Consider the following 19,774-nt stretch of genomic DNA (forward strand, 5'->3'; position numbering starts at 1 on the left):
TTCCAACTTCTAAATGCCTATCAGAGACTTCAAACCACACCATTATATAATTTGTGACCTAGTATCATTGGTCACATCTTCACATGAAGTAAAGAAAAAATAAGTGAAATTTTTAACATTTTACAATACAGTCAAGTCCCGTTAATCCGACATTGATGGTTGCATATGATTATGTCGGATTAACGAGTATGTCGGATAAATGAAATTTAGTAGTATCAACGTTCGAGATCGAAAATCGGACAACTACACGATAGATAAACAAGATAATAAAAAACATATAATAAATATTCATATTGTTATGTTACATTGTTTGCGGAATATGTTTTCTCATCAAGCATCCTCTATAGTTTATCACAAAACAACTGTTACGGACTGTATGACTTATTCAAAATACTTTAAAAAGCATAATCTGGAATGGAAGTCGCAAGTTTGAAACTGATACCTGAAGCTTAAGAAAGCTGCTTTCTAACTGGCTAACGTCGACTTCCTGTTGGTCATTTCATTGGCAGGTTATAGTTCGCGAAAGGTTGTTCTGACGTGACCTGTAATGGGATGTCCTCGTCGATAGCAAGAACTTGTATATGATTTTAATAAGATTGAGGTAATCTAAGCATGTGACTTATCCTGTTTTCTTTATTCAAAGCATTAATTGTTTATTGTTAAGCAAGTTTATCTCTGCAGCTGTTGTAATATGCAGCTACTACTCGACTCGTCTCGCATCAAAACATGGGCTGTGAACTCGCGGGCAGATGACCACGGAGTACGCTGATCACTGTGTCGGATTAATGAGACTGATTAATGAGTGATTTCAGTAATTTAGATGTGTCGGAGTCAGAGTCTGAGTGCGAGACTGTCGGATTAACAGGTCTAAATAGCACTGATTTAATCGGTTCCCATCATTAGTGTCGGATAAAGTCTTCCAACTTCTAAATGCCTATCAGAGACTTCAAACCACACCATTATATAATTTGTGACCTAGTATCATTGGTCACATCTTCACATGAAGTAAAGAAAAAATAAGTGAAATTTTTAACATTTTACAATACAGTCAAGTCCCGTTAATCCGACATTGATGGTTGCATATGATTATGTCGGATTAACGAGTATGTCGGATAAATGAAATTTAGTAGTATCAACGTTCGAGATCGAAAATCGGACAACTACACGATAGATAAACAAGATAATAAAAAACATATAATAAATATTCATATTGTTATGTTACATTGTTTGCGGAATATGTTTTCTCATCAAGCATCCTCTATAGTTTATCACAAAACAACTGTTACGGACTGTATGACTTATTCAAAATACTTTAAAAAGCATAATCTGGAATGGAAGTCGCAAGTTTGAAACTGATACCTGAAGCTTAAGAAAGCTGCTTTCTAACTGGCTAACGTCGACTTCCTGTTGGTCATTTCATTGGCAGGTTATAGTTCGCGAAAGGTTGTTCTGACGTGACCTGTAATGGGATGTCCTCGTCGATAGCAAGAACTTGTATATGATTTTAATAAGATTGAGGTAATCTAAGCATGTGACTTATCCTGTTTTCTTTATTCAAAGCATTAATTGTTTATTGTTAAGCAAGTTTATCTCTGCAGCTGTTGTAATATGCAGCTACTACTCGACTCGTCTCGCATCAAAACATGGGCTGTGAACTCGCGGGCAGATGACCACGGAGTACGCTGATCACTGTGTCGGATTAATGAGACTGATTAATGAGTGATTTCAGTAATTTAGATGTGTCGGAGTCAGAGTCTGAGTGCGAGACTGTCGGATTAACAGGTCTAAATAGCACTGATTTAATCGGTTCCCATCATTAGTGTCGGATAAAGCCGATTGTCAGATTAACGAGTGTCGGATAAACGAGACTTGACTGTGTGTGTTTTGCAACATGACCTCTCCTTTTACAAAAAATCACGACAGCTTTGTAGAGAGAGCTACCCTGGTATGTATTTTACAATTAGCGTGGATTTCTTTCCCAAAGCAAGAATATCAATTCAAGTATGGCACACCAAAATAGCATGTCTAAAATTCTGCAGTGAATAAATTTTTTTAAAAAGTGACACTTTAAGTTTACAATTACCGATAATCATCAAAGAGATTAATCAATGGCATGATAACAATACATCAGTGATGCGTTAATATGGCAACAGCTGACAACGATGGTGATACACTATTGATTATAAGCTTTGTTTGATGTAATAAAATGAAAACAATCCATACTGTTAATAATTTACTTTTCCATTTTGGAAAAATCCAAAATGCACGTTACTTAAAGTAATCCATGAGCAGGATAATTTTACCTTCTTTTACTTGAATGAACAGAATAATATTCAGTAAATAATTCCCATTGTCTCAAAACTAGCAACACAAAATGTTTTTGTTTAGTATTATGGACTGAAAAACTGTAAAAAAGAAATGTAATTGGTCTGAAACTTCGTCTCAACTAGCTGCCGAAACAGTGAGTGAGTGAGTATGGTTTTACGCCGCTTTTAGCAATATTCCAGCAATATCACGGCGGGGGACACCAGAAATGGGCTTCACACATTGTACCCATGTTGGGAATCGAACCCGGGTCTTCGGTGTGACGAGCGAACGCTTTAACCACTAGGCTACCTGACCACCCCAGCTGCCAAAACAATTTCCATGAGGGGTTAAAGGCAAAATAGCAGTGAAAATTATATAAATGATACTCTGAAAATCAAAATCAGGGGGCCATGTGGCCCTGTCGTCTAAGGGGCCGTGATTCACTATGCAGAGTTGTGTCCCTTGGGCACGCCAGAAACCTATGATTGTGGGTTCGAATCCCAGTTCGTCCAGATAATGTTTATAGGTTTGTCAGCACCATACATGGTGGTAAACGTCTGAGACCTGCATCATCTCGGGCTTTCCTCCCACATTAAGCTGACATGCCGTGATATAACTGGAATACTGTTCAAAGCGGCGTTAAACCCAACTCACTCCCTCACACTCTGAAAATCAGTGATGACACCAGGTGTCCATAAAGAGTAAGGAAAATAAGACATGGTTTGTCAAGTATAATCAAAAGGAATATTTAATATTTCTTCAAACTGTGGAATTATGATGCTTAATTTTTAACCTTAAAAATGTGTGATAAAACACAAAAGAACAATGCAGCATAAATGGAAACAAACACTATCATTCTGGTGGTAAAAAGAATCAGTTTTCACATTTGTAATTGTTCAGTTGAACATTTGAAGAAGTGCATGAAAGTGTTATAAAGCTGTCAGCAGATTGTAAACAATCTCTTAAAATTTGATTAAAATGCATGCTGGCATTTCAAACAAACATGAGTCATAATTCTTGAGTATTTGAAGGAAGAAAATAAAATTTTCATTTGATGTTTTAATTTCTAATGTTCAATAACATTTTATCAAGATTTTTTAAAGGTCAATTGAAGTTAAATTGTTCCGTGTATAAAAGCAATTGATGAAGCAGACACTGAAGATCACAAATTTCAATGTCAACAGAATGAGAGATGACAGCTGATACTGAAACGAGTTTACGCTTTAAGAGCGCATGTTTGATAAGCCACTATCTGTGTGTAGAACACAGCTGAAAGTGTAAAATCATGTGATCATTGTCTGGCTCGCGGGAATTCCAAAGAGTGCGAGTGCGTCTAGGGACAATAGGAATCAAATTAAATCCTTTGTTCAAGTCAGACATGCATAGATGAAATAACTCAAATTATTTTGTTGCTATGGTTATCAAAAATATTTTGTATAACTCGTGACAAATTAGCTTCAGTAGATAGCATGCCTTTGAAGGAATGGACCAGAATTAGCCATCTTGGAGGCAGACCAGAAGGCTGGCTTGATGAAGGCAAGATTAGCCTACAGAACCAACAAATCGGGTAACAAGCGGCACCAGAGTCAGAATTAGCTGTCAACGACAAGACAATAACGGAGGTTACACACTCAACTTTTTGTCCTGTCGAAAGGGGGACATTTGCGTTCCCGAGATTAGCTCAATTACAAGGACTGATATTTGCTTGCATTGATTCAATGCCACCAGCACATGTTATGAGGACGGTCATCACTCCAGACTTGTTTCTTCTTTCCGAGGGGCTGCGTAATTCTGTGTGCAACGCGACAACGCCGCGCTAAGAGGACCAGAAAGAAGTGGAGTATATTGACAGGGGAAGCTCTCAGTGCTTGGAGCATTGCACCCCAAGCTCAGTTCATTGTATCAAGGGTCCTTCCATAAAATTCAGTACACAAGAAAATTCACCAAAATTGGGAATATTCGCATGACGGGATAATTGAAGTTTGGAATGAACCTGTTGAGAGGAACTGTGATATGTGTACGATCACGATCTATTTGATGATAATCTCTTGACCTGACTGCCAGACTGTGAACATATGGTCCCAACAACCCAAACAGGGCAATAAGAGTTGATCAACCCTCTTTGCCTAATAGAGGTGTCTAGCTCTATACATGTGCAATACATACACATGCCATATCCACACACTCAAAGCTCCTGATGGTGGAAGTGGCACTGTCTGGTGAACATTACCACATGAAATATTCATTGTCTCCATCATGTTACCTGACACACATAGAAATTACAAAGAAACTCATATCTGATGAAGACGTAACCTCCTCCTAAGCCAGGTCTCATCCCAACTAATTCCCACTAAAATACACAAAGTTCTCAGGGCAAGTTGTAAAGGCCTAAGTTACATGAAGTAATATTCATGTCAATACAAAAATGCAGATGAAGTGTTGGGATGGACTTCAAATCACATAATGTATTGGAATGCAATATCTGTATTCTAGTGTGATCTGTTTGCATAGTTTCAATATACCGTAAATCCTTGAATAGACACACAGTCTTTATTTATTTCGGAAGGACCCAAGATCTGGCATTTATTCAAGGCAGGCATTATTTTCAGAAGGACTTTTTTACATGAAATGATATGGTATACAGTATGGATCCTTACAGACATTAATTGGCAGGATTCATGGAATATTGACTCTTCAAAATGTCAGACTAAAATACAACCCAGGTTTTATGCAAGGCCTGCAATTATTCAAGGCAGAGGGTCTTGAACCTGACATTTATTCAAGGCAGGCGTATATTCAAGGATTTACGGTATAAGAATGACAGAGATCATAGGTTCATTGAGCTGTGCCCTGAAGCTCATGGGACCCAGCTAGGAGATGCTTCAACGGTCTCATGTCATCAACAATCTGAAAGGAAAATCTTGGAACCCATTCTTACTTTCCACAAATACAGATGACCTCTAAGTGATCAGAGACATCTATGATTGCAAACTTTGAGTTAACAGCTGATGTTACATCCAGGAATATCTGAACTTTCCATTAACCAGTCGTATTAATAACCAGTCGTATTAATGTTCTGTTGTTCTAAACAGCCACTGGCTAACAACCTATGGTATTAATGCTCTGTTGTTTTAAATTGCCACATTAACAACACACATGTACTGGTATAAATGCTCTGTTATAAACCTCCACTGGCTAACAACACACAAATTGGTACTGATGCTCTGTGTTTTCTAATGCTACTGGATAACAACATACAGACAATACTATTAACACTGCGTTGTTTTCTCAAGCCACAGCATAACCAATGGCTGCCTTTGTTCCCTGAAAGAGTAATAATAATAAATCCATGTGAAGGCGACATGACATCACAGGCCCACCTCCCTGGTGTTGAACATTAATACTGCTGTGTGGAGTGGTGAGCAGGGCACAGACATTGATGCTACAATGTTACACTACAAAACATCACTAGTAATTGGCAAGTATTTTAAAGCAATGGTGACCACCAGGGGAAGAACAGCATGAAACAGAAAAAATACAACAGGGTCGTGATTGGGCAGATTACCATTAATATGCCATTATTACATGCTTTAGGCATGTCAGGCAACACTTACTATTTGTGCATAATGTACACGTCTTAACTGCTTGAATTCAATCTGATCACCTAACAATAACTGGCACTGAATTTACCTCTCCATAATTAAGTCCAAGAAGTGAGGAAATAATATTTCTTGCCTTATCTTTTTGCAATATTGTAAATTAAAAAGTTGTCAAAAAATACTATTCAAGATCAAGAAAGAATTAAATCTTGAATGTTGTTTAAGATAAACCTATAAAACATCCTATCTATCTATCTATCTATCACAAACATTCTCTCTCGAAAGTCTTTTCAGCTATTCTCCATCCAAATAAAATATTCAAGAATTTTTTTAAAATCAAAAACAAATTGTCAGGTGATTGCAGAAGCATGAAATAATTTTTAGTCTGGATGAACTGTTTGTATCTGTATTGGTTTGTAACAGTATTTGATGACCTCTCTTCATTACAAATGGACAATGAAACTACATTGGGAGAAATCCCCTGATTAATCATTGTTAGCCCACATGGCTACGGTGGAGCCCTCCAAGCCTACTGCTGTGGTTACAATATTAACTAGTGTGATTGTGTGATAGACATTCTCTTTAAACCTCTATAATAGGTTCCCATCCATCAATGGCCTTCCTTAATACACTTTGCTGCAAGTCTATTATACCACAGTGGGAAGACGAAGGTTTTGTCTCTCAATGCTTATCATGTGACTCCATGGCCCGAGATTTCATTTACCCTGTCTGATTATTTGATCAACAATCGCACTCTCAAATGTCTAACAGGCTCCACGCTTAATACGCTTAAATGTGCTTTTTATTTAACAATATCTGTTGACATGAAAGCCCAAGTTTCTGACATGCAAGGGAAAAAGGCACACTTCATCAAAGCAGGGAAATTCATTTGCTCATGCAGAAGATTCCATTTCAAAGAAAGGGTAGACAGGGTGACATAGAGAGGGAGTTTGAGGTTGAGAGAACAGAAAGACAAGGCAGTCTGTGTACATACCCTCATATTTCTTCTCCAATTGTGCTGAAAAATACAATTAATGGTTATTCAAATTATATGATTTAGCATCATGTAATGTACAATGTACTGATGCATCACAGAAACATTTGGCAGAAACAGGCAGACTAGCTCAGGGTGAATGGTTAACAACTGTTTATTGATGATTGGTTACCTAGAATGGAAAGATGACTGCTAAAGCACTATTCAAGGTTGACTGTTAATGCTCTGCTCAATGATGATTGGTTATGAAGTGCTCATTGATGATTGGTTATGAAGTGCTCAATGATAACTGCGAAGAATATAAGGAAATATTGATGTCTATTCTCGTATTAAACACAACCCTTCCCCCTTCCTCTCAAACTTTTGTACCCCACACTTATCTATGTGATTTATCAATAAAAATGTCAATGCAATGTTCAAATATGCACTTTTCATAAATGAATGCATGATTATGCAGTGTTCAAAGATGATTGGACATTTTCAATTATTTGATGATCAGTTGTGCTGTGCTGCTCTTTTCTTGCTTGTACATGTATTGAACACAACATCTGGTACAGCATCAAAACACCACAGACACATGTAATTTACATTCTATATCTGTTTCATTTTACTAAACTTCTAGGAGTCTAGAAAGTGTGTGGTTTTTAAACTAAAAATCTTCAGAACAACCAACAATAAAGACACTTTGTTATTAAAACATATGAAGACTCCAAAATTTACAAACGAGGACTGGCTCAAATGACCTTCATTATTTGTCGGGGCGGTCGGGTAGCCTAGTGGTTAAAGCGTTCGCTCATCACGCCGAAGACCCGGGTTCGATTCCCGACATGGGTACAATGTGTGAAGCCCATTTCTGGTGTCCCCCGCCGTGATATTGCTGGAATATTGCTAAAAGCGGCGTAAAACCAGTCTCACTCACTCACTCACTCACTCATTATTTGTCAGCTGCACTGTTACGGACAGTTTGCCATTCATAGGAAAGTAAGTCATGAGGCATTTATTGGACAGCAAAGTCGGCACAAGTGGTGTAAAACATCCATCTTCCATCATGTTATGAAAATGTTTATGACCACTCCAAGGATTTTGTTTCATTTTACAAGGCTCGCTAAATACAATGTTTATTCCTAATGCATGATATTTACCATCCCCAAACACACTCACATGATAACCTCTATATATTTATCAAATTTGATTTTTTTCTTTTCTTCAGTTTTTACCAAAAAAACTAAAACTATATTATTTTCATGACTTTCATAACTTTTGACATTTATGCTGACAAATATCTTTATTAAATGCAAGCAACAGTCGTAGAAAAAACTTAGTATCATCTTTATGAGCCTTAAGTTGATGAAAAAATCTTTTTTAACTTATCTACATTTGATTTGTCAAAATTACCATGAGCCATTCGAACAGATCTTGGTGAGAATATGTTGTAACTTTTAATGTAATTTGATTCGGGATTTTTATACAACAAAAAAGAATCACATGAATCAGAACCAACTGAACAGATCCCCGGTGGGAACCTGAACATTAAGTATCATCTTCATCAGTCCAGCAGTTTTAGAGGAGAACAAGGTTAAACACAATGATGACAGACAACGACAGATGATGTACATTCTTCACCTTATAACCAAGGTGAGTTAAAAAACATCAATTTGACTCCATCCCTTTTTCTGACATTTCTACAAATCACTAAAAAATACACCAGCAATATCACTGATAGGATTTTTTACTTGATAATGTTTTGGAAGCTTCCTAATTTTTTATATTTTTTTATATTGATCAAATTCAGACAGACTACAGACTGTTGGCTTTGGTTGTAGATCTGTCTCCTATCAAGTGACAAATGCAGTCTGACCAAACTCTTGCAAGCTGCGGGGACCACAAAAGACCACCTAAATCTGCCAGATTAATTATAGCGAATCTGTTTCTCTTACCACAATGATCAGACTTGATCATACTCTCATTATACTTATCACAACCAAAGACAATCTTGTCCCCACCACACGTGCTGCTTCATTGCCAGCAAAACCTCCTTGTGTATTGATATCAAACATCGGAAATGCCGAATAAATAGCCAACAGTCCTGCAATCGATGAGGAGCATTATTTAATAAATCCCACAAACACTGCCCACACAGGCCGTGCTCTGTTTGAGAATGGATGTCGATGTGATGTATTTAACTGGAAATAAGAACCCAAACAGCACACCAAACACTTGAAGTGCAGCTCTATTTGATGCTTTTGGATGCAAATATTGATAAGAAAATAGATGTTCACAAACTTACAATGCATTTCTTTACTATTTGGTTTAAGAATAGACTGTTCTGAAAGTGAAAGCCAATTGTTCCATATTAACATCATTTTTTAGAAATGATAAAACATAGCACTGTCTGGAAATAATAAACTGTACTTGAAATGAAATCAATACATTTTTCCTAAATCCCTGTTGCTTGACTGCCTTAAAAGTATTACAATTAAATCGAAATATTGTTTTCAGTAAGAGTTTGTCAAAAACACCTTTCTTCAATTTCTTGAATCAATGACATAATTACTGTGTACAAAGACAAGCTACATGTCACTCTGTCATGCCATATATCTCTTCAGGTTACCAAAAGCCCTAACCAAAAACGGAGAAACGACACACCTCAAAGGAATTCTTTATGAAGTTAATTTGATGTAACAATAGTTAGCAAGTATACTACAAAACCAACTCTCTCCCAAAAACTAATCAAAACAATTGTGTGACCTGCCAAAGACAAGAGACGTAAGACTATAAATATTAAATGGCTGATAATTTTGTTATCAGTGGAGGGCGCTGAAGTGATTAGTGTGCTGTCAATCACAATCAGGGTGAAGTGGATCTACAACTGTATAGATCATACACATCAATATTTCAACACTCAACTTTCAGAAACAGAAAGTTATTGTCATACATTGTTTCTGCTCTTGAATAAGATGTTCCGTGTGCACAGAGACATGATGAAGAGTATAGATTGCAGAGATGAATAACTAATGATGTCATGGTCTGGAATGGGTGGCACAGAAACTGCCAGATCATAATGGGTGGATTGTTGACTTCTGGATGGTAGATTGTTGGGTGGCTAGTGACAAAACTAAAAAAAATCTGAAAAAAATTCAATATCAAAAGGCACCAGTTTAGTGCCTGTCCGACATTTTCAAAAAAAGAAATATTGAACGGTTTATGAATAATGCTGTAAACTTGCCTGATATGTTTTCAAAGTTTCACAAACATATAAGAAACAGTTTTGCTCCAGAAACAATCCCTACCCTCATTTGAAACTAAGGCCAAACTTGTTACCTTGGAAATGCAAACTATAAAAATTAAAAATATATTCCTGAATAGCAAAAGGCACCAGTTTAATACATGCCTGATGTGCATACAATGTTTCATAAGTATTGTTGAATGGTTTATGAGTTATGCTCTGGGAATGAAACATGATGGACGGATGGACATAAGGAGCCTGTTTTTATATTCCCTGCAAAACTTTATTTTAGTTGGGGTCAGGATAATAAGAAAGGTATAAAAAATTTACATTGATGACACTCCCAGTGACCTTGACCCACTCTAAGGATGAATGGGTGGGTGGATCCTGAATTCCCTCACTTGATGAATGGTTGAGTAATGATAAGATGGGAGGATTAACAGGTGCACATGAGTGGAAACTGAATGATCACTGGGTACAGAAGATGGTTAGGTGATCAACACAACAGGTGAATTGGTTGACTGCTTTGTGATAAGAGGGATTTATCTAGACCTGCTCAGAGGCCAGGAAGTCTGCAACAATGAAGAGGCAACAATGGATGGCAGGGACAAGAAAGGATGGATGAAAGACATAAAAATGGATGGCAGGGACAAGAAAGGATGAATGGAAGAGACATCAATGGATGGCAGGGACAAGAAAAGATGGATGGCAGGGACAAGAAAGGATGGATGGAAGACACAACAATGGATGTCAGGGACAAGAAATGATGGATGTAAGAGACAACAATGGATGGCAGGGACAAGAAAGGATGGATGGAAGAGGCAACAATGGATGGCATGGACAAGAAATGATGGATGGAAGAGACAACAATGGATGGCAGGGACAAGAAAAGATGGATGGAAGGGACAACAATGGATGGAAGGGACAAGAAAGGATGGATGGAAGACACAACAATGGATGGCAGGGACAAGAAAGGATGGATGGAAGGGACAGCAATGGATGGCAGGGACAAGAAAGGACAGATGGAAGAGGCAACAATGGATATGGATGGAAGAGGCAACAATGGATGGCAGTGAGAAGAAAGGATGGATGGGAGGGACAACAATGGATGGAAGGGACAAGAAAGGATGGATGGAAGACACAACAATGGATGGCAGGGACAAGAAAGGATGGATGGAAGAGACAACAATGGATGGCAGGGACAAGAAAGGATGGATGGAAGACACAACAATGGATGTCAGGGACAAGAAATGATGGATGTAAGAGACAACAATGGATGGCAGGGACAAGAAAGGATGGATGGAAGAGGCAACAATGGATGGCATGGACAAGAAATGATGGATGGAAGAGACAACAATGGATGGCAGTGACAAGAAAAGATGGATGGAAGGGACAAGAAAGGATGGATGGAAGAGACAACAATGGATGGCAGGCACAAGAAATGATGGATGGAAGACACAACAATGGATGGCAGGGACAAGAAAGGATGGATGGAAGAGACAACAATGGATGGCAGGCACAAGAAATGATGGATGGAAGACACAACAATGGATGGCAGGGACAAGAAAGGATGGATGGAAGAGACAACAATGGATGGCAGGGACAAGAAAGGATGGATGGAAGACACAACAATGGATGGCAGGGACAAGAAAGGATGGATGTAAGAGACAACAATGGATGGCAGGGACAAGAAATGATGGATGGAAGAGGCAACAATGGATGGCATGGACAAGAAATGATGGATGGAAGAGACAACAATGGATGGCAGTGACAAGAAAAGATGGATGGAAGGGACAACAATGGATGGAAGGGACAAGAAAGGATGGATGGAAGACACAACAATGGATGGCAGGGACAAGAAAGGATGGATGGAAGGGACAGCAATGGATGGCAGGGACAAGAAAGGACAGATGGAAGAGGCAACAATGGATATGGATGGAGGAGGCAACAATGGATGGCAGTGACAAGAAAGGATGGATGGGAGGGACAACAATGGATGGAAGGGACAAGAAAGGATGGATGGAAGACACAACAATGGATGGCAGGGACAAGAAAGGATGGATGGAAGGGAAAGCAATGGATGGCATGGACAAGAAATGATGGATGGAAGAGACAACATTGGATGGCAGTGACAAGAAAAGATGGATGGAAGGGACAACAATGGATGGAAGGGACAAGAAAGGATGGATGGAAGACACAACAATGGATGGCAGGGACAAGAAAGGATGGATGGAAGGGACAGCAATGGATGGCAGGGACAAGAAAGGATGGATGGAAGACACAACAATGGATGGCAGGGACAAGAAAGGATGGATGGCAGGGACAAGAAAGGATGGATGGAAGACACAACAATAGATGGCAGGGACAAGAAAGGATGGATGGAAGAGACAACAATGGATGGCAGGGACAAGAAAGGATGGATGGAAGACACAACAATGGATGGCAGGGACAAGAAAGGATGGATGGAAGGGACAGCAATGGATGGCAGTGACAAGAAAGGACGGATGGAAGAGGCAACAATGGATATGGATGGAAGAGGCAACAATGGATGGCAGTGACAAGAAAGGATGGATGGGAGGGACAACAGTGGATGGAAGGGACAAGAAAGGATGGATGGAAGACACAACAATGGATGGCAGGGACAAGAAACGATGGATGGAAGAAACAATGGATGGCAGGGACAAGAAAGGATGGATGGCAGGGACAAGAAAGGATGGATGGAAGACACAACAATAGATGGCAGGGACAAGAAAGGATGGATGGAAGAGACAACAATGGATGGCAGGGACAAGAAAGGATGGATGGAAGAAACAACAATGGATGGCAGGGACAAGAAAGGATGGGTGGGAAGGACAACAATGGATGGATGGGACAAGAAAGGATGGATGGCAGATTTCATCGCAGATGAATGATGCAAAAAATGTGTCAAGGCTGATCAAGGATGATGAATGGATGTAATCACAATGTGCACGGCTTGAGAGGCTGGTAGATTAATGCACACAGAAAACAACAATTTGACTGAAGCACTCAACAGCAGAAATATGACTTCATGGACAGACCTATTTGAGATTCGAAACATGTTCTTTTTAGTTTCCATTCTCTAGAAAGAGTTCTTGTTAGGTACATACAACATGGAGATCTAACTTTTGAAATATGAATACCTGTGTAAAGGATATTCTATACTTCACAAAAAACACAAATGTGGGGAGGTGAGAGTGTGTGATTTGACGTGACACACGAGTCTTGGAGTTCTGTTACAAACGTCATTGTGAGGTGACTATGGCTATAGATGATATTAGATAAGAAATAAAACACCTTACTCTTCTTCAGCTGTTTTACAGCTCTCTATACTTTTAAGGGATTATAAATTTTAAGGGATTTTAATCCCCTCATGAAGTCATCTTCAGAACAACAGAAGCCAAAGTATTGGATGACAGAACACCAAACAGAAGCATTCAACGTGAGCCTGGGCGTCTCCTGGGTTGGCGGCCATCGGCGGCCATGTTGACAGCTAGCAGTTACGCAGACCACTTCAAAGCTGCTGGAGCCACATGATGGGTATGGGTGTACTTCAACAATGACTTGACCTCAGACAGTGTTGTGTGGACTTTTAATCATGGCACACACGACCAGGTCATTAGCTCTTCAAGTGTGCAGAGTGACCCGACATGGTGGAAACAAAGTGTACCTACTATATTTATTGTTGCACTCGTCGTCCGCAACAATATCCTTCATTCTTACAGCAGTTTGTGATGATCATATTGTTATGAACACTGATGATTGATTCAAGACTTCATCGGTAGATACAGTGAAAATTTGTCACCAATTTGTCGCCAATACAATGTAAAGACAAGTTTCTCATTGGATTTATAATACAAATTGCATGTTTCTTTAAGATAACATACGCCCCCATAATATAACATGCTTTGATGGTGACCTTGTAATAAGGCTACTTCACTCAGCTCTGTACCTGAGTGGCTGGATTTCAAATGTTTTACTTCATTTTGAATTTGCGAAATTATATTTGGTCTTGAAATGTTGCTTTTGGTACCAATAAAATAGCGGTAATTTGCTGCCCAGATAAAGGTTTAACTTACTATCCCAAATAGTGACAATATGTAAGGACACACACACTCCTTAATGTCTTAGACATTTACCACAATGGTGAAAGTCTCAAGCACAGGTAGGATGGTGACAAATGATCACAATCAGGTCAAAGCTCGGATCTGAACCCATGATAGTAGGATCCTGGCACACCTCTGCACAGAACTGCAGCACCCTAGATGACAGGGCCACCCATGCATCCTCCCAACAACAATGCCTGTGAAGATCCGGGGTAGAATAGGTCTTCAACAACCCATGCTTGCCGTAAAAGGCGACTATGTTTGTCGTAAGAGGCGACTAACAAGATTGGGTGGTCAGGCTCACTGACTTTGTTGATGCATGTCATCGATCCCAATTAAGTGGATCGATGCTCATGATATCAATCACTGGATTGTCTGGTCCAGACTCCATTATTTACAGACCGCCGTCATATAGCTGGAATACTGCTGAGTGCGGCAATAAACAACAAACAAACCAAACCAAACCCTACAACAATGTAAAGAAGGGTTGCCTCCATAGCTGACATGACATCATTTTGTATCCTGCACAATTATCACACCTTGCCCCAATATTTTTCACAGTATAGTTTAAGGCAACTAAAGACATCATAAATAATTATATCCTAATATTGTATCCTATAAAAACATAGACATGTCTCATCTGGCTGTGGTAAGATAGGAGAACAAAGGTTGCTTAGCAACTTAGGACTTGTTATTTTGACCAGACACGTTGTTGTGTCCCTGGAGATATAGACACCATGCGTTCACAGTGTTGATGTCACTAAGGCTTGGATTCTTTTCTTTTTTCATATATCTTATTGCTGTTTTTTCAGTTTTATAAGCAAACTGACACATCTATCATTTAAACCGTGCATTAACTAACTGAACTGTCAGTTAACACCACTTGGCAATGATGGAACTTCTTTTTTCCCTATCATTTACCTTGATGATGGAACAATTTCATGAAAAACCTGCGTCACCAGCGGTTTGCACCAAAGGCTAATGTGTCTAATCTTCTGCCTCGGTGACAAGGAAGAAATTGTATGAAACTAACAACTAAATATTTATTTACATCAGAACTAATAGTTTATCTGTTTATGAACTCCGAAATATGTGTTTTATGTAGTACATCTTGATGAGGGCAATGTTTGCTCAAAACAGGTCCATCAGCATGGGCAAGTAATATTTACGTGATTGATAAATGTGCTTGAGCATGTTGAGTTGGTCCAAAATGAATGCTATACTTGCCCCTGGACATGCATTTCATTATATAAACCTGTGCCGGCAAAGTGCAAGGTACATGTTCGAAAAGCTCGGGTAACATATTTTACGTCCATCAGGCTGGGGTGTTCTCACAGTTAAGTATAGAACTCCTAAATATCTTTCGAAATACCTTTAACAAAACAATGTTTTTTAAGCACTTTATGTGATATGAATGTTGTCCATGGTTTAAATAGGTTAGACCACTTAGATTCAAATGTTTAATCAATTGAATGGCCATTCCAACGCTTAAACATCAGATCCGCGTGGCTTAACCTATAAATATTTATCTAGCAAGTCTGCTCTAATGTGACACAGTATACAGTGATACCCTGGGAGTCCTAAAGCAACAGTTTTATTCTGGGAATCCAACTGACCAATGAATTTCCACATTTTTGCCAGTGACATTATTTAATGCTTAGTTTGGTTTGGAACAACTGAGGTTCTTGTACGACATTCAGGAGATGTGCATTGTAACAGTGAGTGAGTGAGTGAGTGAGTGAGTGAGTGAGCTTATACACCACTTTCAGCCTCCATATCAAAGACATACAGAAATCAAACATTAGTAATCATTGTGTACAAAAGTCCCTCCCACCTTGTCTGCACATCTGCATCTAGGATGTTGGATCATTGGAAAGAAGCAGTAGAACAGTTTTAATACTGTATCCTATGCAACTACTTATTGGATAGCTGGCAGTGAAGAGGACATCTGAAGATTTTATAGTGTAAAGATGCAGGAATATGGCTATGCTGTAATAGAGGTAAGGTATTCAAAGGAATTATGGGCTTCACACATTGCAACCATGTAGGGAATCAATCCAGGCCTCTGGTTTGAAAAGTGAACTCTTAAACCACAAGGCTATTCCTATCTTCTCAAGACAAAGGAGTTAATGGACTATAACAGTCCAATTTCCACCCTTGCCAAACTAGGTTGGAATTATGGAGTTATATTTTGGCTGGACGATGAGTCTTTGCATAATCCAATCAAAATTGCGTAACGAAATCGACATCTGGTTCATAAACAACATTGTGAATGCCGTTGATTGCAGGATTTGCAAAGCATGTGACAGACATTTTCATGTTTTTAATCAATTCATAAATTGATTTTACTCATAATTCGTATAGGTTGTTTTATTACAATAAAGATCTTGTTTATCGATCAGATTATGTTTACTGGACGCCGCCATTTTGTTTAAAGCAAATGCAACTGAAATGAGAGGTGGAATCTGATTGGTCAATAGGAGGGACATATAAGGAACAAAACTTGTAATAGCCATAACTGGTGGCGCTACGATTGAGCCTAAATTCTGGCCAAGTTTGTCTCTTACAGTCAGTTAACTCCCTTGCCTCGGGAAGGTGGGCTACTCCACCACCCCACAGTTTCCAAATATGTCACATGGGATCTGCCTCATATAAATTGGGACACTATTACTATTCCATACTCAAAAACTATTCAATACTATAATTCTACCATTACTTATTCTTTACTTTAAATGTAAAAGCTGTTGCAGACTGCTTTCTTATTCATGTATTCATATTTCTAAAAAGTGAATTCCCTATGCGCAGTTTCACAAAGGGGTGTTTTTCTTTCCAGACAATCATAGCCTATGGCTTCATTTCACAGGAATAATAGTGTTTGTATGTTTTATACATTCTGGATTTAATAAGCACAGTACCTTCAACCACTGATATACTTTTTTAATATTCATAAACAGAAATAATTGTGAAAATATGTATATTTAGTAACCCTGTATCTGGACCAATGGTATTTCATGCAATAAGCACTTAACTGGCAAACTCATAACTCAATTACTGACAAACAATTATTAAATATTTCACATGTCTTAAGTTGCATATTTCACACAGAAAGCATACGACAAGATTAAGGTTGTCACTGTATACAGACAACCCTGTTAAACCACACAGTATCATGCCCACATATATCATCTGGATCAACAAATTTACAACCTAACAAATTAAATGTACAAGGTTCTGCCCTTTGTATTTACTACTTCTGTATGCAAAAAGTCCTGACATTTAAAGGAAATTTGTCCAGGACAAGGTATCTAGGATAACAGGATTCCAACTGACATCAAAGTTTCACTGTGTACGAGAAATTATCAACAACAACAAAAATTACATGTCCACACACAATATTTTCATTTGCAACACAAAGTGTGCAAACACAAGTTCATGGAATCATTTCGTAAAACACTGTGAAGTGACTTATCTCTGAAGAACTATTGATTTTTTTACCCACCAGTCAGTACTGCTTAGATGCAGGCCCACCATCTACAGATCTATGTACATGATCTAGTAGATCACTGCAGTTTGAAGCTTATTGATATATGAGATACATTCAAAATATCAGCTTCATCTTTGCCCACAAACCACATCATTCTACAATCAATATCTCGAAGAAAAAGTACTAGGATGGAACATCACTATGACACACAAAAACACCGGAAAAAAACACTCCATCAACAAGCCCCAATGAATGACATTGTTCTTACATACACATGTACTGTAGCAATCTTGCTGCAGCAAAAAACAAGAATAGAGTTCTTGAGGGAATGAGTGAGATCATATTCAGCTTCTAAACAATTGTACCAGCAATTTTATTTTGTAAACTGAAATAAGGTCTAAATACGATGTTTCTCTAACTTCCGGAAGTAAAAGCAGTCCGGCAACTAGAGGAACTCCATGTCCCTTCATTTTTCCTTTTACTGGACTTATTTGGGACTAAGATGCCGCAGCCACATTGCAACAAACAAGAATAGAGTTCTGCAGGGGATGAGTGGGACTATATTCAGCTTCTAAACAATGGTACCAGCAATTTCATGGGAGGAAAACGGGCCACATCCAGCAATTCTAAGTCTTATACAAGTCTGATAAGACCAATGCTCCCTTTCAGCCGGGGAGTCTTTAATGAATATAAACAAACAGATTTAGAGTCTTTTATAGTAGTGCAACAATACAACGATAGAGTATGTTATCATGATACAAGGCCAACAATACAATACATTGACTAACATACAGAACAATAGATTTCAAGTTATATTGGTATGAAATCACATGAATAATAACGGAAACTGTTCAAGAACCTCCTGGTTGGCTAAATAACATTCACAGTGCCCTCCCATCTAATTATGTGTCTGCCCTACAATATTCCATCTTCGAACTCTGAAATTTTAAAACGAATGATTCCGGGCTGTGATTCCCCTGCAAAAAAAAGTAACGTCAACTTTGTATCATTTTACACCATATTATTTGGATATGTATTGTATCACACCTATAGTATCAGGATATATATTGTCTCCCCCTCGTTTTTATAACTCGGAATACAGGTTTTGCCTGTATTATAGAAAGAATTCAGAATTTAATCATGTTTTGGATCTTCCTGTTTCTTTACAAATTAAATTTTCAGCATTTGTCACCTTTGGTCTCTGTTGCCAATAATCAATACTTGACAAATAAAAAATAAAATATGTGTATGTTATGTTTGAAAGTCATGTGAATTATGTGTACCCGGTATGTAATGTTTGATAGTGATGTGAAATATGTGTATGTAATGTTTGATAGTGATGTGCAATATGACTACATATGTTTGATAGTGATGTGAAATATGTGTATGTAATGTTTAATAGTGATGTGAAATATGTGTATGAAATGTTTGATAGTGATGTGAAATATGTGTATGTAATGTTTGATAGTGATGTGCAATGTGTATGTAATGTTTGATAGTGATGTGCAATATGTGTATGTAATGTTTGATAGTGATGTGCAATATGTGTATGTAATGTTTGATAGTGATGTGCAATATGTATGCAATGTTTGATAGTGATGTGCAATATGTGTATGCAATGTTTGATAGTGATGTGCAATGTGAGTATGTAATTTTTGATAGTGATGTGCAATATGTGTATGTAATGTTTGATAGTGATGTGCAATGTGTATGTAATGTTTGATAGTGATGTGCAATATGTGTATGTAATGTTTAATAGTGATGTGAAATATGTGTATGTAATGTTTGATAGTGATGTGAAATATGTGTATGTAATGTTTGATAGTGATGTGCAATATGTGTGTAATGTTTGATAGTGATGTGCAATTGTGTATGTAATGTTTGATAGTGATGTGCAATATGTGTATGCAATGTTTGATAGTGATGTGCAATATGTGTATGTAATGTTTGATAGTGATGTGCAATATGTGTATGCAATGTTTGATAGTGATGTGCAATATGTATGCAATGTTTGATAGTGATGTGCAATATGACTACGTA

At 38.1% G+C, this 19,774-nt stretch overlaps 1 protein-coding gene across 5 annotated transcripts in view; it reads right to left on the reverse strand.

The window, feature by feature from the left end:
- Positions 1-19,774, reverse strand: part of LOC124131495 (limbic system-associated membrane protein-like) — a 138,687-nt gene that overhangs the window by 93,893 nt on the left and 25,020 nt on the right. For 3 of the 5 annotated variants that reach the window (XM_046494783.2, XM_046494786.2, XM_046494782.2), the window contains exon 2: positions 6,901-6,924. The exons of the other annotated variants lie outside the window; for them this stretch is intronic. In XM_046494783.2, coding sequence (XP_046350739.1) covers positions 6,901-6,924 — 24 coding nt within the window. The remainder of the gene's footprint in view (positions 1-6,900; positions 6,925-19,774) is intronic. 5 annotated transcript variants of the gene reach the window in all.

The sequence above is a fragment of the Haliotis rufescens genome, unplaced genomic scaffold, assembly GCF_023055435.1.
Source record: "Haliotis rufescens isolate VD_foot unplaced genomic scaffold, xgHalRufe1.0.p SCAF_1, whole genome shotgun sequence".
Classification (NCBI taxonomy): domain Eukaryota; kingdom Metazoa; phylum Mollusca; class Gastropoda; order Lepetellida; family Haliotidae; genus Haliotis; species Haliotis rufescens.